Source organism: Ambystoma mexicanum, chromosome 12 (assembly GCF_040938575.1).
Source record: "Ambystoma mexicanum isolate Mex_15411 chromosome 12, UKY_AmexF1_1, whole genome shotgun sequence".
Taxonomy (NCBI): domain Eukaryota; kingdom Metazoa; phylum Chordata; class Amphibia; order Caudata; family Ambystomatidae; genus Ambystoma; species Ambystoma mexicanum.
Window position 1 is genome coordinate 165,067,717 of NC_090936.1, and position 27,771 is coordinate 165,095,487.

Below are 27,771 nucleotides of genomic sequence, written 5' to 3' on the forward strand. Positions count from 1 at the left end.
CACTGCAAAAGTAAAACTTTGGTTTTCCCATCTTAGGTTTACTTGGCTCTGCAGCGGAGCTACTACCCAAATCTCAGTACCACACTCCTAACTGGAGTACTCCTTAAATTTCTTTGGCTTTACCAACCAGGGGGACCCTCTCTGAGTCTTAGTAACAAGCTCACAAACAGGAGGTTCTGCCTCAATTGATTAAAATCTACCAACTAGCAGAGCCACTCTCTAAATCCTGGTACCAAGTCAACAAACTCCAGGTCCTGCCTCCATTTATTTGTCTCTACTAGTCAGAGGAGCAAATAATGTCGCAATAAGCCCCGAGACGACGGGCCAATACCGCCCCAGGTAATGTCCCTGGGGCCCATAGTTACAGGCCCGAGCGTTTCGGGAGAAAATAAAAAGTCAAATAAAATGGCCACCGGGAAAGGGAAAACGTAGTCTGTTTTCCCTTCCCATGGTGGCCATCGGGAGCGGATGCGCTGGGAAGAGAAGTGTTCCCAGTGCGTTCGCTCTCGAGAAAAGAAGAAAAAAATAAGGTAAGTCGGTTGGGAGGGCAGGAAGGGGATAGTTTGCAGGCGGAGGGGGGTGGAGGAAAAAAAAAACATACCAGTGTCCCCGACGGGGGACTAAGGCAGCCTACAGCCATGGGGAGGCTTGGAGCTGGGATTGCCCCGTTTCGAGCCTCCTCATTGGCTAAGGGGCGCCACGCCCCCCGCCGGGAACAAACGAAGGCACGTACGTGCGTGCAAGGGATTCCCAGCCTGGTAATTCCCCGGCGAGGGCCAATCAGAATGCTTGTTACATTCTGGTTGATCCTCGCCGGGTACTAATGCCCTTTATCAGCACTCCCGCTCAGTGTAGCATGACCTCCCTTTTAGTACCTTCTCATCCAGTCATTTAGAAGAGGATAGGGTGGGATAGGAGCATGTGCTTCACTACAGCATCCATCACTACTTCGCCATCCAGCTCAAACTGACTGAGAGAAAACGCACAATTCATGCAGCATGAGCGTTCATTTCTCATCACTCTGTCTCACCTCTTCTGATCAATGGCACCACACCCTGAATTCTACAAACACCACCAGGAGGCTGCACTGCTGGCAGCGGTAACGAGGTCCTGCTAATTGATGGTGCCACTGGATAAGGCTGTACTAGCCAGACCTGTGGGGTTGAATGTATGGTTGAGCTGGCCCAGAGTTGCTTGATTGCTCATGGCTGGTGGTGAGATGGAATGCCATCTGTGTGCTGCACTAACTGTGTCTGTGGCACACTATGTGTGTTTCCTGAACACATTGTTGTGCCACAGCCTTCAGTGCTTGTGCACTCTTACTTGGGTTACCTTGTTGAACTTACTTCTGGCAGACGTTGCATATTGCAGTGCCTGCGCCCTCGCTCCTACAGTCCCACCCCCCTGGCAAGCTGAAATAGTCCCGCACCAATGACAATATGGGTGGTGATGTCTCTGTCGGGATGTCTTCGGGCCTGACTCCACCCTGTTGAGGAAGGCTGAGCCCACCTTGCCCCCTTTGCGTAGGCAGACAATGCTGCCGTGGCCTCAGTCTCCTCCTCCTGAGCCACCTGCCTTGGGACAATCTATGGATCCTTTGCCTGGTGCTCTTTGGTCTCCTGCAGCACCACCCCTCCCACAAACCTCTTCCCTGCTTTCCTTGCACCTATGTAGCAGCCTCAATACTCTGGTCCTGGAGTATCTCCTCTTTGCTGCCAAGTTCAAGGTAGACATCCACTTAATGCAGGTTCTCCTTGATTGACTCTGCCTCTACCACAACATGACCGGTAGCAACATCCTTCTCCTCATCATGCTTTATCCCCCTTCCTCATCCTCCATCGCACCCCTCGTGCTCAGCCTCTCTTCCTCATGCTCAGCCTCTTCATGCTTCATCTCTCTCTCCTCTACCAAACATCTCCTCCTTTACCACTGTCTCCTTTCCTCAAGCACTGTCTCCCTTCCTTAACCACTGTCTTCATCATGTTTCATCCCAACCTCCGCTGGAGCTCCTCTTCGAGCTTTGTCCGCCCCCCGCAGGCCAGCTCCTCCTGTTCTCTCCTGCCACTCCCTTCAAATAAATAGACACACTGCCAAAGGTCCCAATGTGCAAAACGCGAACGTTCCTAAGGTGTCACCAAACAAGTGACTAAGACAAAGGGCTTCTCATAAGGCTCACACAGTGTGGAAAGGGTCCTCCAAACACACTAAGGCTTCGCTACAAACACAGGAAAAGAAAGCTGTTAGGAAACCTTTTTAAAAAAATGTAATTGGGGTGGCAAAAAGAGAACAAGGGAAAATCCAGGAGGAACTTTAAACAAAACATTTTATAGAAGGGACGAGGGTAAAAGGGGCTGAATAGAGAGGGGGTTTAAAGAACACACACACACATATACAAAATGGGGTCAAAAAGGGAATAGGAAACACCAAAAACACCACAGAAAAAATAAAACATTCATCCAAAACACTTGAAAGCTCTCCTAAATTCACAACAAACACACAAAACTCCCCCAAAACCATCAATTCGTTTGCCTTTCCTGACCACTCCTAACTAGACATCTAAATGCTACCCACAAAAGAAGCAGGATGCGAGCTGGGCCTATTAAAGGCCCTCAAACTATTTTTAGAATGGCTCAGGGCCTCTGATTGGCAAGACAAACTCACCTCTCGAGTCTTGGGCCTTGTAATTGGACAGCAGACCTCATAACCTGCTGTGAGACTTGCAGCAGGGTAACATCCACTGGAAATCCTATGGGATTACCATAGGGCAGGTCAAAATCGCCAAGATAAGCGTGTCTTTCCTTCCCATGGGCGCATTTTGGGACGTTCAAGAGCCCTTATTATTTACCAATGAAGATGGGAACAGTAAGCTAGGTAAACCAGAAAACCAAGCTATAGGTCTGAAGAAAGACACACTGAGCTTTTATCACTGCACTGCACCACGGTGATGTTACAAGGCTGTCACAACTTGCCAAGAGGCAGCAGCAGACTTGAAACTGCTCTTCCCAGGTAACAAGTTTTCACCAGCTGAATGCACGATGAATGGACAACAAACAAATGTTAAAACAGGTTATAGGCCGAGTCATCCCTGTGTACAGCTCTCTTATGGAACATGCTGTATACTGGAAACAAGTGCAGGGGGATGCCCCAGAACCCCACCTGTAATGCGCAGACATTGAATCGTGGCTTGCAGTTGCAAATCATACTTTCGGTCATGGTCGTGGGCACGCATGGGCTATTCGCATCAACACTCTTGGCTATGCCACAGGCTCAGTATGGGCATTAGTAGGTTGTTTCACAGGTAGTCACAGTGCCACTTTTGTTTTATAGCAATTCTTGGTTAACTACAATAATGATAATGATGTGTTATTTATATAGCGCCTTAATCCAAAGCGCTTTACAGAGCATATATTTACATACAATATCACCCAACTGAAATTGGTACTCATTTATCGACCTCGGGAGGATGAAAGGCTGAGTTGGCCTTGCCGGGATTCGAACCTGCGACCTGCAGGTCACGCTCAGACTGCAGCAGTGAGCGCTCAACCCGCTGAGCTATCTTACAGTATCCCGTCAGTAATACCGGCGGGATATCGCGAAACTGCCCCTACAGTCTCGGCCACCTGATATGCTGGTATTATCGAGATATTACATGCGGCGATGCCGGTGGTAAGTTGCCATTCATTGGAGTCCCATAGGACACCATTTGAGGGGATTCCCGGAATGACCAGCCCAGTAGTACCGGTGCCGCTGATTCCGGCATTTCTTCGCCAGAAGGGGCATGATCTACCGGCAGGTCTGGTCTGACGGTAGATCAGAGCCCCCACTGCAAACTCGGGTTTCCCCAAGTCCGGTAATAATGCTGGAGCTGGTAGTACCACCACATTTCTCAGCGTTTTTTACCAGACCGGGGACCTCGTAATGAGGCCCTATGTCTTCAAGGCACACTGCTAAATTAATGGCAATAGTAAAGTGCACGGCTCCGGGTAACTGTGTGGGTGTCTGGTGTTCACATGGCATCCGCCGCTACTGCTCCTCAAAAACGGTTATTACCTAGTTTCGTTTTGAGTCCTCTTGGGGCCTACATATACGCCCTAAAATGGTGGGCTTATTTTGCCATAAATATTTGCCATACAAATATATCAACATACACGCATGCACACGCGCACACACAGTCGCTCCCTCTGTCTGATGGTAATATGTGTGCCCTAATTTGGGGGAGAAGTGGTGGGAGATAAATTCTGTGTCCACATCCCACCAAGTGTCAGAGGCACCCCGGAAAAACGTTTTATGTTCCTACAGCATTCTGCGCCTCTAGGTGGCGTGCAGCTTCTTTTACAATGTTCCTCGTTTTACCATCGACGGATGCCCCGAGTGTATTTTCAGAAACAATGTTTGAGTGGCACTGCTTTATAACCGATTCAAATGAAGTCTGCAACATGGGTGGTGTGATCGTTTCTATTCACCCTCCTATTTTTGGAATTTGAGGGTGCTGCAACTTGAGGGTGTGGCTTTCGGCGAACGGTCTTTCAGTTTTTCAGATGTGCAGCTCAGCCTTTTGAGCACAAGGCTATTCCTGCCTGGATGTTGATCCCTGCCACCCAAGCACCTGTGAACAGCCCAGTATCTGCAGCCAGGTAAAGATATAACCAACCGAGAGATACGCCACCCTCATAAGACCCCAAGGTGCTTAAGACCAATGCTCAAAGGGGGTTCAGCTGTAGAGGTTAAACTGGCTTGATATCAACTTCCCACTGTAACCTCGTTTGATATCAGTTTGCTTTTTTAGAGTGCTCAATAGAAAAATAAATATATATACAGCAACTTCAACTCTCTCATTTCACAATATTCCACCCAGGAACTGCTGTCAATTACAAATATTCTAAAAATGTAAGGGCCAAAATATTTACCAAACAAATACGCCCTAAACCGTTCCTGAGGCTATTCACGAGGTAGGCATTGCGCACCTGTCAAATGGGAGCCAATGCCTATTTGTTCAGGTGTCATCTAAAGAAAGCGTGTCTTAAAATATGTCAATTTTCAGTATTAAAAAGCGGGATTTCCAAAAGAAGAGGGAGTGCTACTTTTAGTGGGTTGTCTTCCTCCAGGCAAAAGTACTTCTTCATGTATCAGGGTCTGCAACATTTGGCCCACCATATGTTTTGGACTACAAATCCCATCAGCCCTTGCCGTATAGGCAATGAGTGAATGGCGAGGGATCATGGGAGTCATAGTCCAAAACGTCTGGAGATCCACAGGTTGCAAGCCCCTATAGCGCTGTAGGTGTAGCAGGCAGCCTCATGAAATATCCGTACTTCCTTCAGGAGTGACTGCAGTAGACCCCTCAGGAGGTACGGTCCGACTCCTCTCTCCTCAAATCGTTCTCCCGGCAGCGTGTAGGGCAACATTTAAAAGGGCAAGGAATGCTTTAGGAAATTTAATGGGCATTGGTATTTCCCAAATTGATGGCGGCTTTACAAAACAATTGGCGATTTATGGTGGCAGGTTCTTTCGGTTGTCCATGAAAAGATTGAATAGAAAATACTGAGGCAGAAAATGCTGATTTTTTTTAATTCAAATTTTCGACTTGAAATTTGGGGGACACCCCCGCATCATCTCCACCATCCCACCTACTCTAATATATCCCCTTACCACACGCCCCATCTAGTAGTAATTTGCTAAAAAGTCAAAACATTTTAATAAAAGAATTAGGCATTTTCTGCCTCTGTTTTATTTTCATTCGAATTCTTCTGCGGATACCGGTTCTTCCAATTCCAGGTCTCCAGAGCAAGATCCATGCCAGGTTTTCAGGATACCCCTCATTAATATTCATGAGATCAATTTGCATACAATGATAGTAAAAGTTTGCATGTTTTTCCTCATGACAATTGATGAGGGACATCCTGAAAACCCATCAGGATTCCGGCCCTCAAGGCCCGGAGTTGTACAACCCAATCTAATGAAACATTCTAATCTTTCCCCACGAATGTAACTGTGATGGTATTCCGTTCTGATTTGGTTGTACTTTTTGCAGTTTCATTATGGTTATTCTCATTGATTTTGTACTGTTTCTTTCTTGCTTATGTAAATTGCCTTGGGTAAAGGCAGTATATAAATTCAATAAATGTCTACATAATTAGCAGCATCCCTAGGACCTCTGGATTCAGGAGTCTGAGCGTCATTTTCTCACATCCAGAGACAGCGGTCACCCTCCCCGCCGCATGCCGTACCTCGTTCTTCTCTTTCAGCTTGGTAATCATCACAATGACGGGGGTATCCTCCTGCCAAACCATTTGCCAGAAGTCATTCACAGTGTTGATCATGGGGCCTTGGGTGGCAATGAAGGCCCTCTCTTCTCCACCGTAACCCTGCTTCAGGAATAGAAACACAGGCGTGTCAGGCCATGCCTTGGACCCAGCAGCAAGCGCTAGAAGGTCAACACACATCATGCTTACAAAGTTTGCCAATGTGATCAAATCAGTTTTCATGTTCAGAAAGCACAATGTACATGAATAGCTCATAATATATTGCATATAACTTAACTCATCTACTTGATAAAGACTTGTACCTTCTGGAGATCTAATGTACATTTAAACAGATAACTATTTACATTGGCAGTATCCTGCCAATTAAAACAAACCAATCATTACACTTCACTGAGGCTATCTTCATATTCTGCGTAACTGACAGACAACATATTTTTATTTAAGAATATTTGCATCAGCGAATAGTTTCCAAACACACAGCTAGAACTATACACACATAAAGCTGCACAACTTCAAATTCATAAACCAAGGCTTGATAGATTACAGAATGCAAATGGCAAGCAAACCACGCGGCGTTTCTGAGGTCTAGTATAGCATAGGCTGCCCTCAATAGGTTAGGGTGTTCTGTGGTGTGAGAAGAATCCAGGGCACAGAACTGAAGATCGCCAGGTATATAGCGCAAAGACCCGCAGGAACGGAGAGGTGTCCCAGAACTGTGCAAAATATCAATGCCCTAAAAGAACGAGCTTGGGCTGGATCCAAAGCTTCACAAGGAAACAGCACATATCAGAGAGGATGGGAGGTACCTGCTGGCAGCATGTGATACGCCCAAGCCTTGGAACAGTCCAGCTTTGCAGTCCACAGCACAGCCTCTTTGGGAAGCCATTCTCCAGAAATAGACATGATCTATGATTGCTCCCTTAGTCCACACATCAAATCATGTCACGTTTTGCTACATGCCCTTCTAAATATGGTGTCTTTGAAAGTTTTGATTGACTTCATTTTGTCTTTTTTTTTTCCTTGCTACACTTTTCAGCCACCCTCTTACTCCCCGTTTCATTGGTTCTATGTGATATTTCCACATTTTAAAGGACAAACACAAAAAAGACAAATAGTTTTTCACCAATTTTGTGTGGCCTTTAAAATATGACTCCCCCCCTCATCCACCAGGAAGGCGACCCTGCCCCATCCCCACCCTCATCTGCTGGTTTTCTAGAAAATTGGGGGATTTACCGCTAAACTCACCTTTAATCCTTTAATCACCCACCCCCTTACCAGTCCAACACATTCTCCCTCCTCCCCCACACAGTCATGCAAACACACATTTACCCCCCTTCCCCAACACAAGCATTCCCCCTCCTCTCCCGAACAGATGCACACACTCCCTCACAAACACACACAGTCCCTGACCCCACTGGAAATACACTTACCTCGCGCCCGTGACTATCCTTGTCTGCAGGGACGTCATTTGGAGGTTGCCAGGGGGAGCTAGTGTTACCCCTGGCTTCCACTCTGCTACCCATAGACCTGTCCTTGTGAACCCTGGGCCACTGGACAAAGAGGCAGTGACAGCAGATGTCTGTGTTACACCTGAAAAAGGCCGTTGTAAATGCAGCTAAATGTGCCACAGATTTTTTCACCTGGAATCGATATCTCGTTAGCTGGATAAATAACAGGGATGCAGGAAAAACCATGAAACCACCATCACTAACAGGTTGCCAGTCCATTAGTGAAGAATTCCTGAATGTTTGGTTCAGAGGCGGGGCTCTCTGTGCAGCTCATGCCCATTACTGTAGCAACAGGATGGTTATGGGGGCTAGGTCAAGCTACCTGGGGATGGGTAAGAGCAGCCTGCAGTACGAAGTGACAGCACAGCATGAACGCAAATCTCATCAGTGTTTCTCGTTGTCTGCTCTGCACTTCCCATGAGCCACTGGGCCTGTGATGAGAGGGGTGCGCCCCGGTGGCTTCTGCCTCCAATCCTGACTTGATCCAGATCTGCCAGACCTGCATCACAGGCACGCTGTAGCCTCAGCTTCGCTACTCGCTCGCAATGTGTGACCCTGGAGGAATCAGCTTGATGTTTCATTGTTACATTATCACATAAAATATGGATCACTAGGGTCCTGGGCAAGAAGCGCTTTACACCAGCCCGACACCATCAGCTATTCCCGGGGATATGATCAGGAGAGTGATGAGGGTGTGAGGGTAGGGGTAAGCTGGAGACTGTGTCCACTGGCCAGATATAGGCACGGGATGTGGCAACCGCAGGGGGCCTGCACCACCCACACAAGCCTTCCTATACTGCGAGGTGTGATAGAGTGTCCTCACAGTGTCCTTACAGCTGGCCTTTCCAAGTGGCATGGCCCCGTGAGACTCCATGAAAGTCCTGCACCGAGAGCAATTACAACTGAAAAAAAGAATAAAAAATGGTTGTATGTGCGCGTGCCCTTCAACTGACCAGAAACTGCATGTATTTTAGAGGGCTTAGGCTGAGACTTTGTACAGAAAGAGCAAGGGGGTTGGTGGTTGCTGCAGTCCCCTTGTCCCCTGAATGAAGGGCCATGAGGCTCGGGGTGACTAGGCAGTGCCCAGAGGAATTTACATCTTTGTGCTGGGCAGTTAGAGATGTTGTGGGAGGGTATTGGACACTTGGGATGTTGGGGGTGGGTGCGCAAGATTTATGGCTTGGCAGAGAGTGCCACTTGACACAAAAGGACCAAGGAAAAGGGTCTCAAGCCTGAGTGTACCCTTATACATTCACACAATAGAGAACTCAGGTTGATTAATTCTGTGGGGATATTTTCACAAAATATTTTAATTTTTGTTTTTAGTTCGCCCTCTAGAGAGGTACTTGGGATTACTTAAAAAAAGACTGCTTCATAGAAGAAAAATAGTAATTTTATTTGATTTCTCTATCCACAGGGTAGATCAGAACAGAAGAGGAATACGGGAGATTCAATAGAAATATGTTGATCTGTACCTCCTTTCTATACCCTGTGGATAGAGAAATCAAATAAAATTACTATTTTTTCATCTATGAAGCAGTAATTTTTTGGCAGAGAGTTCACCAGACCTAAGAGGTTGGAGTGGCACTCGTCTGAAAAGTTGAGGATGTTGGAGGATGGTACCGCAGACTTAAAGTATGGTAGAAGTCTGCACGGGACTTCAGACATTTAATGAGTGTGCATGAGATTTAAGTTGTTTAAGGGCTGCTGGGGATGTGAGATTTTGGGGGAAGGTGTTGGAGACTTAAGATGTTGGATATTGTACTTGAAACAAAAAGAGTTGACGGCGCTGGAGTCTTAAAGTTTGATGGATGTGCTTGAGGTTCAAGCTGTCGGAGGAGGGTGGTTGAGAGAAATATTTGGGAAAGGCCTTGAGACTCAATGTGTTGTGGGAGAGTGCTAGAGACTTAAGATGCTTGAGGCGTGAGGCTCTAGACGTTGAAGAGTGTGTGGCGGATAACAGAGATTCACAGTGTTGGGGTGTTAAGATTTAAGAAGGGTTTGAGGTGTGTACTTCAGGCTCAATGCTATGGGGGCTGGTGTTGGAGTGTGAATATGTTGTACTAGTGACGTACAGATGTTTGGAGAGAGTGTTTGAGACATAATGTGTTGTAAGAGAATTGAAGTGCATTGAATCCAGATATGAGATGTTTGAGGAGGGTAATTGAGACTCACACTGTTGGGGTGTTAAAGACGTAAGTTGCTAGTTTGCTTGAGGTTGATGGTGTTGGAGAATGCTGGCGACAAGTTGATGGAGGGTGGCACTGTGTAAAGGTGTGGGAGCAAGGCATTGGAGGTGTAAATTGTTGGATGGTCAGAGTGGGTGTCAGACATTTAAAGCTGTTGACGGAGGGCCCTTAGCAACTCGCAGTGGACGGTGAGGTGCCTGTGTTGAAAATGGTTGGGGATATTCTGGATCTGGGTGACTGGCGGGAGTGGGTTGCTGTGCAATGGTTCAAAGTGCACTACTGACAAGAAAATCCCTGCACTAATTGTCCAAGTGTAAAAACATGAAGTGGTACAGCCTCCGATTGTCTTCTCGTTGGACTTGTGTTGGTCAGTTACGTCTTCCAGTGTGTGGCCAGACAGTTGGCAGGCACTGGATGTTTACAGTCCACCCTGAGTGATGTACAATAGTACAGGTTGTTGTTTTGGACGTCTGCTAACATTCACAGTAACTTGGTAATATGGGCCTAAACACATTGACGTTAATACTACATATGGTGATCCATTCTTATAGGGCTTAAGTCGAGGGTACACGCGGATGGACGGAGTCCACCCACTTTTTTCAGAGGGTGGACTCAGTCCCCCCCCCCAGCTAAAATGAGAAACATTGAATGTCCTCTTTGAATTCATGAATTAAAGCCATCCGTCAGGTTTGCAGGCAGAACACTTCACCAATTTACTATATAACGTGATGAAAAATTACAAACAACTAAAGGTGAAAAGTCCCATTTTGCTACTGCAAGTTCCAGGGAAAACATGTGTATTGGTTCTTGGAGCTTAAAACATGCACACCTTTTAATGTTTTCAAAAAACACTATTAGAAGAAAATATCCTCTCTCAGCTTTGTGTGTGAGTTAATTTTATAAAAGGCAAATGCTATTCATCCTGTGCAATTTGGGTGGTTATGCAAAGCCAATTTATATTTCACCTTGATATGCTAATTTCTGGTGACATCTCATCCCACTGCATTTGTTGATGAGTCCCCCGACTTTAATTTGTAGGACTTGACCCCTGCCTTTTTATATGAATTGTATATCATGTTAAAGCAATATCGTAACCATATTTTTCTTAGTGTACTGAGGAACAATGCCATGTGATGCGACTTCCTGTTTTGTCAAGGGGTGAAAGGTCGTGTGCCATCACTTCATGTGATGTCACTTGGGGTTGGGGTCAAATGACATCACTTGCTCTGATGTCATCAGAGGTCAAGGTTCATGTGGTGTCACTTCCGCTACCCCCGATATGTTGGTGAAATGACATCCCTGTTTGTCTGCCCTGTGTTTGCAGCAGAGGCATGACAGTTTGATTTAGAAAGAGCGCTTTTTATTCAGAACATAACGCCATATGGCGTAACGCATATGATGTCATCATGTTTAGATTGGGGCATTTTGCACAATACCATGTTATTGATTGAACCAGGTGAAATGTGGAACTTGTGTATGTATTAACTGCATTCATTCATATAAGAGGGGTTGAAAACCATGTGATAAATACTTTATTAGCAGTAATGAAATAGATACCATAATCCTCCATGTCCCAGAGTTAGCACGTGAGATTGCCTCAATGTTTACATTGAATAAGATGACATTAAGCTTACCACATGTGACGTCATTGAATTCAGTCTCTGACGTCCCGTGGAATGTTGCTTTATTGAAAGAACCAAAGCAATTAAAGGTTGGATCCCATATTTACAATTTTAGAACAATGACAGTAAGGAGATCATTTGATCGGGTAAATTATGGAAATAATACAGGAAATTAGACAATATCACTTATTATGGCAATGTTGATTGATCTAAATATACTCTTTTCTGATTTCTTCACAGGTTTAAAACACCTATTCAGGATTCAAATATTTGATTAAATAACATTTCTGAGAAGGATAGCACAAAAATCTGCTAATTAATTGCAATTGTGTTGCATATTGGTAAGGCGTGCTATATCTGATGAGTCTATATTTCACTGTAATTTGAAGTAATATGGATGTACTAATAGATATTTTTATTTTTATATGTATTCTTGCCTACTTTACCCCACTCCTCGAAAACTCTTTGGATTTAATTTAGGACGATGGACTATTTAGTCATTATACTGCCAATGATCTCTGCCTTAATGCCAGTAAGAGTGAGATCATTCTCATTGGGAACCTAGCTCCTACCTTCCCCCCTCTGGCTGCCCTCTATGGGTCCCCTCCCATCCCTCTCCTGTGAGGCCAAAAACCTTGGGTGTCATCTTTGACACCTCCCTCTCCTTCTCTCCCCACATTGCAGAACCTCAGCTGCACCTCTGCAGAGGCATTCTCCCTTTCCTTACCGTCCCCCAGAAACTCAATGTCTCCAGATCTATGGTCCTCTGTAGGCTTGAACACTGCAACAGCCTCTTCCTCCATCTTCTTCCATCCTCCCTTCGCCCCCTTCAACTAATCCAGAATAGGACTGCAAGACTTATCCTTGGCCTCAAGCCCAGGGACCGCATCCACAAGGCTTTCTGGGGCCTGTGACCCTGCTTCATCCAACTCTCTCTCCCTAAATGCCTCCCTCCTAGAGCCCTTCGGTCTGCTTGCTCCAACTCTCTGCAAATCAGATGCTTCACTAAGCAAAGAGTGGGGTGGTAGATCTCTCTTCTCCCCAGGAGCCTCCATTTGGAATGGTCTCCCTGCCCCGCTCAGGCTTGAGTCGGATCTCCTTAAGTTCCAGAACCTCCTCAAGACTCTCCTTTTCTCCTCCTCCTCACTCTCCACCTCCCCTTCTGAACCTTCTCTCTGCTTCAGTGACTGGCTGCCTGGCTCCCTCTGAGAACTATAGGGCTCCAAGGCCTCCCTCCCAGTCCATGCCCCCAGCCCCGCACTTATCATGTTGACCCTCACCTCTGAAATCCATGGCACTTGCTCCCCTTAGCATTTGTAGCTCATCTCTTCCCCCCTTTGCACTTTGCTTGTTTGCGCAGTCCAGCACATTCCCCCCCCTTCTCCCTTGCACTTTTTGTCCTGCACTTGCATGATCCAAATGTCACAAGGCCTAGTATGACCGCCATTCTATCTTTCTCCCTTGTTGCCCACCCCCCCTTTTGTCTTGTGTCACATTGAAACACCATTAGTTGCATAGGCGCCTTACAAATAACCAAAAAAATAAAAAAAAATACAAAATACTTGTCTAAATTAATGAAGGAGTTATTTGTATAGTGATTTTCTGTTTTTGATTGCTATTTATTGTGCCAAGGCAGGAGAAACAGAACAAACTGTCAGTTTACATGTTTATTTTTAATGTATGTATTGAGGTAATAGTGTAAATGTCACTGCATATTTTCCATCTTGTTACTGACTTATCTCTTCAGTTGCATGGGTAGTACAACTCAGTAGCAACACGCTCGTCTTGAAAGAAAGACAACGCAGAGCAACACGGGTTCGAATCCCGGATCCATGGTTAGAAACGTCTTCGGTATTAAGCGCGTTATGAAAAAACTATTTTTATTAATTATAATTATAATGTCTCTGCTATACAAAACTTTGGACCCCCTATAAGCAAGAACACTAATAACAGATTACCATCTAATTGCTTGTGAACATCTTGTAAGTGTAACCTTTTTCGCTGTTGGGTTTAATGCTAATAACCAACCACCTTATGATAGAAGGACAGAATATCAACTTTCTTCACATTTTCAGCGAAGTATAAACATAACCCTAGAGGCGAAACTCCAGAGATGTCCACAAGGTGTCAATGTGACATGTATGCTTGGCAGCTGAAATGGCCTATTCTACTCTCACATTTCAAGAAGAAGGGATTTTAATGCATATTCTGAACCGCTCATAACTTCGATTATGTTTGGTAAATATGCCCCAATGCTCCAAACTGCACCAAATGCATGCGGTGGCTGCATCCTTGAGAGCCGCCTGTACTTTGGTTGATAAGACTAAGTATAAAGTAATGCTGCCCCATAAGACACTTTTCTCATTTAGAGCACACATGTATGCTTTTGAGACTATTTGCATATCCTGGAGGTGAACTTCCAGGGATGGCCACTGGGTAGTGCTGTGGCATGTGCGCTCGGAAGCCAAAATGACCTATTCTACTCTCTCATTTCATGTAGAACTGTTTTAAACATACTTTTATTAAACACACCATAACTTTGATGATTTTCTGTAAACATGCCACAGTGCTCAAATAATAAACCTGTTAGGCTCCACCACATCGATGATCCCCCAATGAGGGTGAAAAGTGTAAGTTTGCATTCTTGAGAGTTGTTTGTCTTGGGTTAATAATGTTTTCTATAGAGCAGCAACTTCCCTATAAGACAAAGCCACTTTACTCATAGAGGGAATGTGTGCTTTTGAGCTAATGTGCATATCCACAGTGTATTTCTCAGTGGTTCAGAGCTGGAGCTGAATTTCTACTGGTGGGGTAGGGGCATGTGTGCTTGTTAGCTGGAATTGTGTCTCCTACTGTCACATCATGCAGGTTTCTTTTCTTAAATTGTTTAAACCCACTATAACTTTGCTGGTGTCGGATAAACATGCCCCAATCAGATCGAAATCGCTGGCTCTGGTTTCTGGAGTCACCCTAACAAGAAGGAGAAGGAGAACAGTCTGCATTACACTGATGATCGTAAAACAGGGGGGAACATGTATGCTGTTTTCTGGACCCCTGAGACCACTCTGTCCTAGGCTGACCAAGCTACTATAAAGCAGTGCTGCCTTATAAGACACCTCATCACTTTCACATGGAGCACACATGTATTGTGGTGAGCTAATGTGGGTACCCTAAATCCTTGGCTCAGTGGCTTAGAGGTGAACTTCCAAGGATGGCTGCCGGGTGGCGCTGTGGCATGTGTTCCCATTAGCTGAACTGGTCTATTCCAGTCATGAATTAGAAGGATAACACAAATGATCTATTTATTAAGCTATTATGTTATTGTAAATTCACTGTACTTGCACATTCCTATGTATTGGTCTCATGATCGCATTGATTGTACTTGTTGAACTCATTTAAGCCTCTCCACTTCTGCATTCAGATTGCACCCTGTTTATTCTCTGTTACATATTTTAGAGAGTGTGAGTTTGGGGGGCAGGGGGTTTGAGCCCTTTTGGGAATAACCTAGCTATTAATGACAGGTGGAGGCATGCATGCAATCCCCATCTCCACTTTCACTTGGATTTCCCATTCTCCAATGTGAAATCATGTTGCTCCTGAACTTTAAGAGCCCGGGCTCTGAAGGGGGTCCCCCTGCTGTTTCCACATCTGGTTGGCGCCGACGTACAGATTTCTAGAAGGGGGCATGCGTTGGGCTGGTCCTCACCCTGTTGGTAAACAATGGGTTCCACTTTCACACCATTATGTTATGATTAATATCTTTTGCCAACTTCATTGCAGGACCAGAGTTGCCTCTACAGAGGATCTGTCAGACTGCCTCCAAACAGCATTCCAAGATGGCTGCCTCTTTTGCGCTATGAAAGGGTGGGCTTTTTGTTTCCTCCATAATGTTGTGTGTCAGGCATCAGCAAGCGTGAGGAAGAGAAACCTACAGCTTGCTCCATGCAAAGACCCAGCACCCATCGTTGCTCAGGCTTCTTTACTTTCAACATGTTTGATGCCTGTTTAGCTGCCCTAAATTAAGTAGTTTGGCATTGTGCAAAGGCATGGTGAGGGCATAGCTGTCAAAGTGTACCTGAAAGGGGCGCAGCCATTACTTCAGCCTATTCCAGGCCAACATACAAATAAAAGACATTAAAAAGGTGAGTTGTTGGCTGATATTTTGGGGAAAGGGAGTGTCCGCGTGGATCTGCAGCTTCTACAAATGTTTTGTAACACACTTAAAAAAAAGTGTAGATGCAAGAAAACATCCATATCTCACCCTTTTCTTGATTGTAAACTAAGAGGGGGTTCATCAGTTTTAGCAAGGAAACTAAGAGGGGGTTCATCAGTTTTAGCAAGGAAACTAAGAGGGGGTTCATCAGTTTTAGCAAGGAAACTAAGAGGGGGTTCATCAGTTGTAGCAAGTAAACTAAGAGGGGGTTCATCAGTTGTAGCAAGGAAACTAAGAGGGGGTTCATCAGTTGTAGCAAGGAAACTAAGAGGGGTTCATCATTTGTAGCAAGGAAACTAAGAGGGGGTTCATCATTTGTAGCAAGGAAACTAAGAGGGGGTTCATCATTTTTAGCAAGGAAACTAAGAGGGGGTTCATCATTTGTAGCAAGGAAACTAAGAGGGGGTTCATCATTTGTAGCAAGGAAACTAAGAGGGGGTTCATCATTTTTAGCAAGGAAACTAAGAGGGGGTTCATCATTTGTAGCAAGGAAACTAAGAGGGGGTTCATCATTTGTAGCAAGGAAACTAAGAGGGGGTTCATCATTTTTAGCAAGGAAACTAAGAGGGGGTTCATCAGTTGTAGCAAGGAAACTAAGAGGGGGTTCATCAGTTGTAGCAAGGAAACTAAGAGGGGGTTCATCATTTGTAGCAAGGAAACTAAGAGGGGGTTCATCATTTTTAGCAAGGAAACTAAGAGGGGGTTCATCATTTGTAGCAAGGAAACTAAGAGGGGGTTCATCATTTGTAGCAAGGAAACTAAGAGGGGGTTCATCATTTTTAGCAAGGAAACTAAGAGGGGGTTCATCATTTGTAGCAAGGAAACTAAGAGGGGGTTCATCATTTTTAGCAAGGAAACTAAGAGGGGGTTCATCAGTTGTAGCAAGGAAACTAAGAGGGGGTTCATCAGTTGTAGCAAGGAAACTAAGAGGGGGTTCATCATTTGTAGCAAGGAAACTAAGAGGGGGTTCATCATTTTTAGCAAGGAAACTAAGAGGGGGTTCATCATTTGTAGCAAGGAAACTAAGAGGGGGTTCATCATTTGTAGCAAGGAAACTAAGAGGGGGTTCATCATTTTTAGCAAGGAAACTAAGAGGGGGTTCATCAGTTGTAGCAAGGAAACTAAGAGGGGGTTCATCAGTTGTAGCAAGGAAACTAAGAGGGGGTTCATCATTTGTAGCAAGGAAACTAAGAGGGGGTTCATCAGTTTTAGCAAGGAAACTAAGAGGGGGTTCATCATTTGTAGCAAGGAAACTAAGAGGGGGTTCATCATTTGTAGCAAGGAAACTAAGAGGGGGTTCATCATTTTTAGCAAGGAAACTAAGAGGGGGTTCATCAGTTGTAGCAAGGAAACTAAGAGGGGGTTCATCAGTTGTAGCAAGGAAACTAAGAGGGGGTTCATCATTTGTAGCAAGGAAACTAAGAGGGGGTTCATCATTTGTAGCAAGGAAACTAAGAGGGGGTTCATCATTTGTAGCAAGGAAACTAAGAGGGGGTTCATCATTTTTAGCAAGGAAACTAAGAGGGGGTTCATCAGTTGTAGCAAGGAAACTAAGAGGGGGTTCATCAGTTGTAGCAAGGAAACTAAGAGGGGGTTCATCAGTTTTAGCAAGGAAACTAAGAGGGGGTTCATCAGTTTTAGCAAGGAAACTAAGAGGGGGTTCATCATTTGTAGCAAGGAAACTAAGAGGGGGTTCATCATTTGTAGCAAGGAAACTAAGAGGGGGTTCATCATTTTTAGCAAGGAAACTAAGAGGGGGTTCATCAGTTGTAGCAAGGAAACTAAGAGGGGGTTCATCAGTTGTAGCAAGGAAACTAAGAGGGGGTTCATCATTTGTAGCAAGGAAACTAAGAGGGGGTTCATCATTTTTAGCAAGGAAACTAAGAGGGGGTTCATCATTTGTAGCAAGGAAACTAAGAGGGGGTTCATCATTTTTAGCAAGGAAACTAAGAGGGGGTTCATCAGTTGTAGCAAGGAAACTAAGAGGGGGTTCATCAGTTGTAGCAAGGAAACTAAGAGGGGGTTCATCATTTGTAGCAAGGAAACTAAGAGGGGGTTCATCATTTTTAACAAGGAAACTAAGAGGGGGTTCATCATTTTTAGCAAGGAAACTAAGAGGGGGTTCATCATTTTTAGCAAGGAAACTAAGAGGGGGTTCATCATTTTTAGCAAGGAAACTAAGAGGGGGTTCATCATTTTTAGCAAGGAAACTAAGAGGGGGTTCATCATTTGTAGCAAGGAAACTAAGAGGGGGTTCATCATTTTTAGCAAGGAAACTAAGAGGGGGTTCATCATTTTTAGCAAGGAAACTAAGAGGGGGTTCATCATTTGTAGCAAGGAAACTAAGAGGGGGTTCATCATTTTTAGCAAGGAAACTAAGAGGGGGTTCATCATTTGTAGCAAGGAAACTAAGAGGGGGTTCATCAGTTGTAGCAAGGAAACTAAGAGGGGGTTCATCAGTTGTAGCAAGGCAAACGCAAGCTCTTCCGGGAGTGTATATGGGTAATGTTGCGTATGGCTTCACAGAAATAGCATAGAAATTGACATCTTTTTCAACTGCTATGAGGTCAATGCCGAACAAAAGGGCTTTTTCTCTGCTTCCTCGTGCCCCCGCATGCAGAAAATGAGGAACTTAGCGTTCTTGCAGAGATTGAGTCAAAGGTGGCACTGAGACCGCTTAAAGTCACAAATAGCAGAACCCCCCTGTCATTGTAACACACCTAGCTACACAAAGGTCAACGAGCGATGACGTTTCAGGTCACCTGGTTTCTCCAGAGTGACCGTATATCCATGTGTGTAATTCGGTACTTACTAGGACCCATTTGTTTCCTTTCTTGAAGAGTGATCAAATAGTATTTTTTAGGCTATGTTGGTGCTTTGTGAGAGACAAAGGACCTCACTGCATACATTAGTAACTAAAATGATGTAAGATATATACATACTTTTAAAAAGGGACACACCCAGAATCTGGGGATGTTGCTTCTTTTGAGGTGGCAACAGTGTTCTCATTTATTGTTTAAAGAACACTTTGCCATGTCTGTGCTGGAGTCCTCCTTTGGGCTCTCTTCTGCATTAGATGACCAGAGAGTGTGTGAAGTAAATACTTGGATATTTAATTTCTTGTAAACACATATCGCTCTTCCCAGTCATATGATTAATTCAATTTAGGCACAATGATAGAGCTATGGGGTTTGATAGGTTGTCGACTATGAGATGCATTAATACATCATAGTTCCCTTGCTAGCTTGTGCCTCCAAAAGGCTGCCTAGCAAGGGTAGGGACAGGCACTGAGTATAATGTAAGCTAATGTGAAACGGTCCCATCCGTTGATACTGATGGATATCGGAAGGTGTATGGATTTGGCATGAAGGCTACTGCTTTATATGCCAATAGTAGAGTTCTTAAGTTTGGGACTGAGCACGTTGAGGCAATTCTTGGCTTTACAAACATCCTTCAAGCCTTCCACCAACCTCCTATATTACTGTAGTATTTTTAATCCAAAGAGAGATGGCCACCCTTATTGAACCTCCCCAAATCAGCAATGAGCATGGGAAACTAATTGCACAAATACCAGGAGAGTAGGAAAGTAGAACTCACACGAGCCACTGAATCAGAGGTCAAGAGAAGAAAAGTAGGAAGGACTTAAGAAAAGAACGCAAGACATAGTGATGGATCAGCGCGCACGAATGAGGAAGGGAGTTCCAGAGTTTAGGGCTAGGAGGGCTGGGATTGGGACGGAGCACAGGGGAGGGAGGGAAAAGGAGAGAAGGACCTGGGAGAAAGAGGTAAGAGTATGTGGAGGGCACTACAGACTGAAGAAGAATGAGGGATGAGTGGGGTCCAAGCCCTGAATGTACTTATGAATAATACAGAGATAGCACAACAGGGCCTATAGGCGAAAGGAAACCAAGGAAGAGAAACATGGGTGGGGAAGAAGTGCGAGCGAGCAGGGAGTTAAAAGAGAACATGAATGGCTGAGAATGTACAATTGGGTTGATGGGGGAGGGGATTGAACACGGGAAGTCATGAGCATCAAGAGCCACCAAAACATTGATGCTAGATCCAAAGCCGGTACATCTCCTCTCTCATCCCACCACATAAAACATAAACATGGGCTTCTTTCTAAACACTCTCCCTGGACAATCTGACCCTTTCATCCCATTCTGGCAATAATGCATGCATCCCTGACTCAGGACACTTTCCCCATCTGCCCCAAAAAGGGTAAACGAGCTGAAAAAATAGGAAAGTCGGGAAGGAAGATGCTGTACAAACCAGACTATGTGTGCAGCCTCTATCTCGGGCTCCCAGATTACATAATGAGAAAACTTTAAAGAGTTAAAAATGCAGCCACAAGAATACTTCCCAGAATAAGCGACTTGAACATATCACGCCTCCACTGGCTACCAATCAGAAAATGGGTTAATCTCAAAACCTTGCGCTTCGCCCATCGTTCATAGCATGGAGGGGGGCCTTCCTCCTTCAGAATTAAGTTTTAACACTACACTGCCCCCAGAACACTTGGTTCCAGCAAGTACTAGAGCGCAATCTCAATAAGAAACGGCAAGGAGGATCCTCTTTTTCAGTTCTGGCCATGAAACTGTTGAACATCCTTCCCAAACCTCACCACCTGAAAGTGAACCGCCTGACTTGCAGAAAACAAATCGAGACCTGTTGTTTTGACCAACCACCCTGAAAGAAATGAAAGATAATGGCAGCCAGCTAAAAACTCTGGAGCAGAATCATGGACTACTTTACTATGAGAAATTGCACAATTCTTCACACTACCATCTGTGGGACACCCAATTTGATTGTTTGATACTCTGCTATGCGACTCTGGTCACCACCTGTATCTCAGTGAAATCTACAACCTTGAGCCAGGAAGCAACGCCCAACCTCCCCCTCCGACCCCTCAAATAACTCCTCACTACTAAAATCCTGCATCCTTACACCACCCACACTCCTGTAGATGACCAACCAGGTCTATTTCAATTGACTCAGAGCCTATCCATCTTCTAACAACAACCATTCTGTCAATGTTTCCACTCCACAGGCTGGGGGTTGCCCATACTTCTAGCCTATCAGTGCTTATCAACTACAGACAACATAGAGAGTTCTGACCTGCATCCATCAACATTACATTCTTCTGCATCTGCCTTCCTCCTACCCGAATAACACAGCCTGCTCTCCCTTCTTACAGAGCCACGTGCAGCGAGGCCAACATTATTGGCAGGAAGGTGCTTTATAGGACCACTTTTCTATGTTATATCATATGCGTGTGTTCCTATTCTGTTGAGTCGTGAGTTGTCATGCTAAAAACATCCCTGGCTTGCTCCCATGAGCATAGAACTGTTCCTTAACACTATGTCGCTTACTTCTCTCTTTTTACTATAAATATATAGGGTGTTAGTAGGGGCTAGACAAGCACATTGTTCACTAAGAAAGCGACAGGTAGGCAACTCAGTGTTAAGGAGCCTTTCTATGACCATGGGAACAAGCACAATATGTTTTTAGCATGACAACTCATAACTAACTCAACATGTCTGAAGGCACAGAAGTAGTCAGTGAAAAAGATGGATGACAGAGTTTGGAAACTTTTTTGGGGGGCTTACATGCGGTAAAACATCAGAATCGGTTGCAACATGGCAGCTCTTTCCACCATTGATGCAGAGAAGGCATTTGATTGAGTCGGCTAGAGCAATCTGGAAAGGTTAATAATAAAATGCGGGCTTACGGATAACTTGATTGGAGTGACCACGGCTAAATAGCAAAATCCTTCTCCAGGGTGGTAGCGAACGGTTTCTGGACTGAGCCACCATGCTTGGGCAGAGGCACAAAGCCGGGGTGACCATTCTCACCCTGATTTTGCCCTGGACATTTACCATTTGCTGTACATGTCTGAGATGATACCAATGTCAGGGGTTTAAATGGCCCACAGCTATGTGTGCAATCTGCTTGTTTGCGGGTGACGTCATTTTATTCGATTTTTCCCTAGCAACCAAAGAGCTAGACGCCCTCTAGCGAGTCTCTAGAGTAAAGGCAAGTGCTTCCAAATCCGAACCGCTGAAACTAACCCTCTTCAGGAGGTAAATCAATGCCCATAAAATATTGCTTCCTTTTAAGTTGTTAGGTATCAGGGGATAATGGTACAGGTATATTTTCCGCTCACCACCAGAGGAAATACCTAAACCTATCTGAAACAACGTCAAAGTGCTGGCGCGGTGCGGGTGTCTGCGGATGTCGTAACCATTGTTACGATCAACGTCTTGCCTTCCCCCAACTACTGCATTTCTTCCAACCTCCTCTGGCATCTATTCCTGGATTTGAGCTTTCGCGACAACATAAAAGGGAAACAGGTTATATGTGGGATTGGAAGAAACCACACGAGGAGCGAAGGAGTTGTGGGTTATCCCAACACACTTGGAAACTAAGTGGCATCCCAAACTGGAAGAGTGGTTGCGTGAACGCAGATAAAGTCTGAGTAGGCAGTTCGGTGTTTGGAACGAGCATTAGCCAGGTATGGCATTTGAAAGTAAAAATGGCCTCCTGGGAGTAATAGTCCCACATTTCAGAGGGTTAACTGTCTTACATTCAACTGATACATGCAATGGGACTAATAGCGCTACTGAGTGAAAAGATCTTTTTTAAAAGATCTTTTCACTGAAGGACCAACTTAGAAAGACCGCTCCGTGCTGTCACGGAGCGGTGTTTCTAACCAGACTGTTATACCTCTGCTGCACACGAGTCGGCACCCGGTAGCGCAGGACCACGAGAATGGGTAAGTGTGTGGGTGCCTGTGTGTTGGTGTGTGTGTTGTGTGTATGTATGTGTTTTGGTTTGAGGAGTAGGGGGTGGAGGGTGGGGGGCAGGGAGGAACAATGGGGCGCTTGGGGGTGAAACCCCCGAATATAAAAAAACAAGGAAAACCCCATTTTAAAGGTCTCAAGAGAAAAGGACCTTTTACAATGCCGGTTTTCCGATCAAAAAAAAAATGGGTCAATGTAAATCGGTCTTTTTCTCTTGAGACCTATAAAGAAAGGTCTTTTCACATAGAAGTGTAATAGCAGTAGGAGTTCGACATCCCCCTCTCTCTTCACGCCGTTCTTGCAGAGCTATGGGGTCGCCCAAGATCTACATGGAAGTAACATTTTACAATGAAAGCTGGGTGCTTGTTTTAAACTGGGATTCCTTTACCCCATAAAGAGAAATGCATGCTTGATGTAGCTTCATAGAGTATGCCCATTTGGAAATTGACCCACTTAGCTACTTTCAATTGCAATATTTGGCTCTACAATAAACTATTAAGGGCAGGGAGGAGAAAGCTACTTATTGAGTTCACAAAGATTTCCATGGTGTGACAACACCCATGGGATTGCTATCAACCATACATAGAATCCTCAGGGGCAGGGTATGCATGGAAGATATATTATACGAGCTGGAGAGAATGTTTGAAGACAAGACATTGAATCTAATCTGTCGTGGATATCAGTTCATGTGCACGCTTATAACCTGCAGTACACATTAATGTACAGATGGTATCACACATTGAATGCCTTCAACCCTGACAGGTCCAATTCTTGGTGGAGGGGATGACGGCTCAAGGGAAGATTTTTTCCACTTCTGGCCAAGGTTGTCATTACTTTGCCCTTATAGTGATAATATCGAATACAAAAATGTCGAAAGTCATAATTTCGAAAAAATAATGTCGAAAAAAAAAATAGAATTTCTTTTTCACTACGTTTTTTATTCGAAAAGGGGGGGTTCCCCCCAACCCCCTTTTTTAATATTTTTTTGTTTTTACCTTTTTTTTTTTTACTCGCGACCCCCCCAAAAAAAATATATAAATAAAAAAATAAAGAATTCGATTTTTTTTTTTGACATTTTTTCGAAATTATTGTCTTTCGACATTTTTTTTCAATATTATGACTGAACACCCTGTTTCGATAATACTGAATAGAATGAACAGACGTAGCCCCAATCCATATTATCTACACATGTTTCCGCTAAGGAGCAAATGAAACAGACTATTTTATTCACGAAGTTTCCTGCTTAACAAGAAAATAAAAGTGGTAAAGAAATGTATTTGTATGTACCGCAGCAACCACAGTAGAAAAACAGTCTAATGAATGTTTGTCCTAGTACGAGGTCTGAAATCTGTGGCTCTCCAGATGTGTTGGACTACAAGTCCCATCAGACTGAGATAGCATAACCAATGCTGAAGGATGCTAGAAGGAGTTGAAAACATCTGGAGAGTCACAGGTTGCAGACCCTTGCAGTACAAATGTTATATAATATGGATTGTGACAACGCCTGTTTGCTCCATTCTATATCATCTAAGCATTTGCTCAACTTTAAGCAGCTGTGCAAGTGTAAGCCAATCAGTTCCTAGATGGGAATGCCCACCACCAAGCTCGAGATAGGATCCTCAGCAGCGGCGGTGGCGGACTCCCCGTTCCTGCCTGACCTGCTCTATGTGTTTCTCTATTTTGACCGAGACGCGCGACCAACACAAAATTACTTCTGGTTGCAAAATGGCATGTGGTGAATAGATGATGCAAGTCAGAGGCTCAACACAAACACAGAGGGTTGCATGCCTTTGGCACTTCCTGGCGTTACAAGTATTACACATTGTGTTCATGGTTCTTCCAGAAGATTCACAGCTAGCTCGACTCTTCTGCTGTACTTTGCTGTTTCAATATCCCTGTGACTTCCTCTCTTAAGCTTTCTGTCAGAGGGGTGGATTCTGAGCAAGGGGAAAGACTGTTCCAAAACATAATTCGGGTAATGCTGATTCTTGTAATTTCTTCAACAAAACAGCTGAGCAAAGGGAAAGAATTTCATCATCACTCAGTTTTGTCTCGGCACTGTGAGGCCAATTGCTCCTGGAGTGTGGACATGAACTATGGGTAGAGTGGAAAAGCACATGTGGGCCACAATATCCTTCCTTTGGATTACAGATACTTGATGGTCTTTCTCCAAACACTTAAGTAGGACAAACATATGCTAAATAGCCCTGTTTTGCATCAGAGTTAGCTGTTGGACCCCACAGCCTCCTTGCTAGTACACAGGTGGTCCACTAGATGGTTCTTTGGATGGGTCTTAAGGGCTATGAAGTTCCAATCGTTGTGGCAAAGGCAGGTTAGCAATACAAATCAGTTACTGATTCAGGTTCATAATAATATCATGTGGTTTTTATCTAGCATTTCATGCTATATTCCTCCTGAATTGTCCTAATAGCAAATGTGACCCACCTTAATGGTACTCAATATATGGCCCTCGTAAAGATGAAGGGCGGAGTCACATCCTAGCATGGATTTGAACTTGAGAAGTGCAGGCATGCCCCATTTCACAAATGTTTAAAATGTCACTTATGAGGCTCCTTCTGGTGGGATGACGTGACCCTAGGGACGGTTGATCACCTTTGACGAGTCTAGTATACGCTCTCCGTGGTCACCATTTAGATTTATCTATATGTTGCTCATCATCGTCTCCAAAGGAAGGGCAATATCTTTAGGTTTCTCTTGTAATAGGTGACAGGGAAGAATAATGCACTACTTTCTGTTTCCCCATTTTATTGGGAGGAACCAAGCTTAAATTAGGCCCACTCCTGATGGTCAACCGGTGAGCAGTGCACACCGACTAGATAAGAGTGCCCCTAGGGTCCAACTCCCTCGCCCTACTCCAGACGGTGCCCTCTAACTACCTCTCTCTCAACTACAATCTTACTTAATAACCAGAAGACACAGGGCTAACAATAAGGAAGACCCCACGGTGCGTGCCGGAGGCACACATGAATATCGAGCAGCCCTCCGCGATGGATACAGACGCCCCATGCAGGGAGAAACAGTGTTGATTGAAGGCAACAGAGCACCGATGTCCCCTGGGAGGGCAAGCAGTGCAACTGCCCCATTGAGCGATTCCGGGACCCGTCAGGCCACCCTTGGTCGCACTTTCTCTGGATTCCGTAGGGCTAGAAGATGGGCTGGCCTTTACTGTTCTCAATTTGTAGATGCTCTATAGACTTGTGTGGGAGTATAGACGGGTGAGTGTGTGTGCAATTGCGCAGGTGGTTGCTGGATTCTATTGCCGCCTGGTTGGATCCCAAGTGTTCCCTCCGCCTCACCTGGGGCCATGACAGCATCGGCCATTCAACATGGATGAGGTAGTGAGGTATCAGGAAGGATGCCAACAGATCTTACAGCCTGAAGAATTATTGAGAACACCTTTCCTAAGCGTTAGTGCAATCAGCTAACACCTGGATATGACACCTCTTAATACCAACTATTATTTCAATGCTATATGCTCTATAAAAACACTCAGAGATGTGCAGGAGACCGATGCTTCCCAAATGACACCCCTATGGACTGAGCACATCCAAGGTTTAGCCTTAAAAGGGAACCTGAAGTAAAGAATGTTTGGCAGTTCCAGCAATGAAGCCAGGGTGAGCATGGGAGGGCGACTGCTCCTTCTGGACCCCCTCAGGGTCAGAAGCCTCCTTCTGGACATTCCTTAAACACTCGAAAAGGTGGCTCTTCACACAAGAACTACTAAAATAACCCCCAATCAGCAATGTACACTTTCCTAACAATCTAACAATCTACACGTTCTAAACAACTCATTGAACTTGGGAACTTAGGGTGAAGATTGCTTGGTACCTGCTTTGTATATGCATAACCTTGGAATCTCCTGTACATGGTAATATCAAGAATTCCTGTGTAACCTGTAACTCTTATGCTCCCCTTTAACCTGTAACTCCTACGCTCTTTTATGCCAAGAACAGAGCCTAGATGCCTCTGGGTTAGGAGTGCTGTGCACATTTCAAAATAAATAAATGATTATAAATGATACGGAGTGAGCAGCAGAGTGAGGTCGCAGACAGTGGCAGACCGGAGTCTTTCTGCTGTTTCTCCACTTTTCCCAGCATACCTGTGTCTACCTGTGTCTACAAAGGGGCCTCCCACCCATGGAGCGGCCGCGGAGTGAGCAGCAGAGTGAGGTCGCAGACAGTGGCAGACCGGAGTCTTTCTGCTGTTTCTCCACTTTTCCCAGCATACCTGTGTCTACCTGTGTCTACAAAGGGGCCTCCCACCCGCAGAGCGGCCGCGGAGTGAGCAGCAGAGTGAGGTCGCAGACAGTGGCAGACCGGAGTCTTTCTGCTGTTTCTCCACTTTTCCCAGCATACCTGTGTCTACCTGTGTCTACAAAGGGGCCTCCCACCCGCGGAGCGGCCGCGGAGTGAGCAGCAGAGTGAGGTCGCAGACAGTGGCAGACTGTGGCCAGAGTGTGGGCCTAAGGGAAAAGTCATCAGAATGGATACACTCCCGCGTATAGATGAGCCCGAGAGGATTACCCATGCAATGAATACTGTGAACGAAACGCTAGCTGCAAGGGAGGAGTTACCGCAACTACCGCAATTACAATCAGGAGCGGTCACAGGTACGGGTGCGGCACCCCACTTCTATTCTATTCGGGGTGTGGAGGGTTCTGTAAAGGGTCCTGCAGCCTCGGACTTTTCAGCCCTCCCTGCTGCCAGCCCTCCCTCTTCGTTTCCTATTCTGGAAAAGCATCCCTCTCATGATACCTGCTTTCCCATTACCTCACCTAATTCCCATGTCCTCTCCCCGCCTTCCCTCGCCCTTACCTGCCCGTTCACGGAGGTTGAGTCTGCAACAAATCATCGGGTGCTCAGACCGCTGAAGGAGGCCTGTCCGGGAAGAGGAAACCTTCGGAAACGTGGAGAGAAGATTACAGCTCTCAAGCGGGTGCCGAAGCGCACCATTTCATCCGACCAATCCGAGCTGCCTGTGACACCAAAATTCAAGAACGCGAGGCTGCTGTTGAGTAATTCCAGCGACAAACTGCTCTCCCTCATACCGGAAACGGAACAAGTCAGGCCACTGCCTTCGGTGGACCTGAGAGGCGACCTGCTAGTGGAGGCCCAGTTGGCAGGAACTTCTGAGCCAACGATGCAGGCCCCCC

The 27,771-nt window shown here is 45.3% G+C and overlaps 1 protein-coding gene across 2 annotated transcripts in view; it reads right to left on the bottom strand.

Moving 5' to 3' along the window:
- The window catches only part of PTPRR (protein tyrosine phosphatase receptor type R), a 1,074,582-nt gene that overhangs the window by 187,523 nt on the left and 859,288 nt on the right, over window positions 1-27,771 (bottom strand). The window contains exon 10 of one of the 2 annotated variants that reach the window (XM_069628248.1): window positions 6,228-6,365. In XM_069628248.1, coding sequence (XP_069484349.1) covers window positions 6,228-6,365 — 138 coding nt within the window. Of the gene's footprint in view, window positions 1-6,227; window positions 6,369-27,771 lie in introns of both variants that reach the window. The other variant, XM_069628247.1, reaches the window with a different exon arrangement.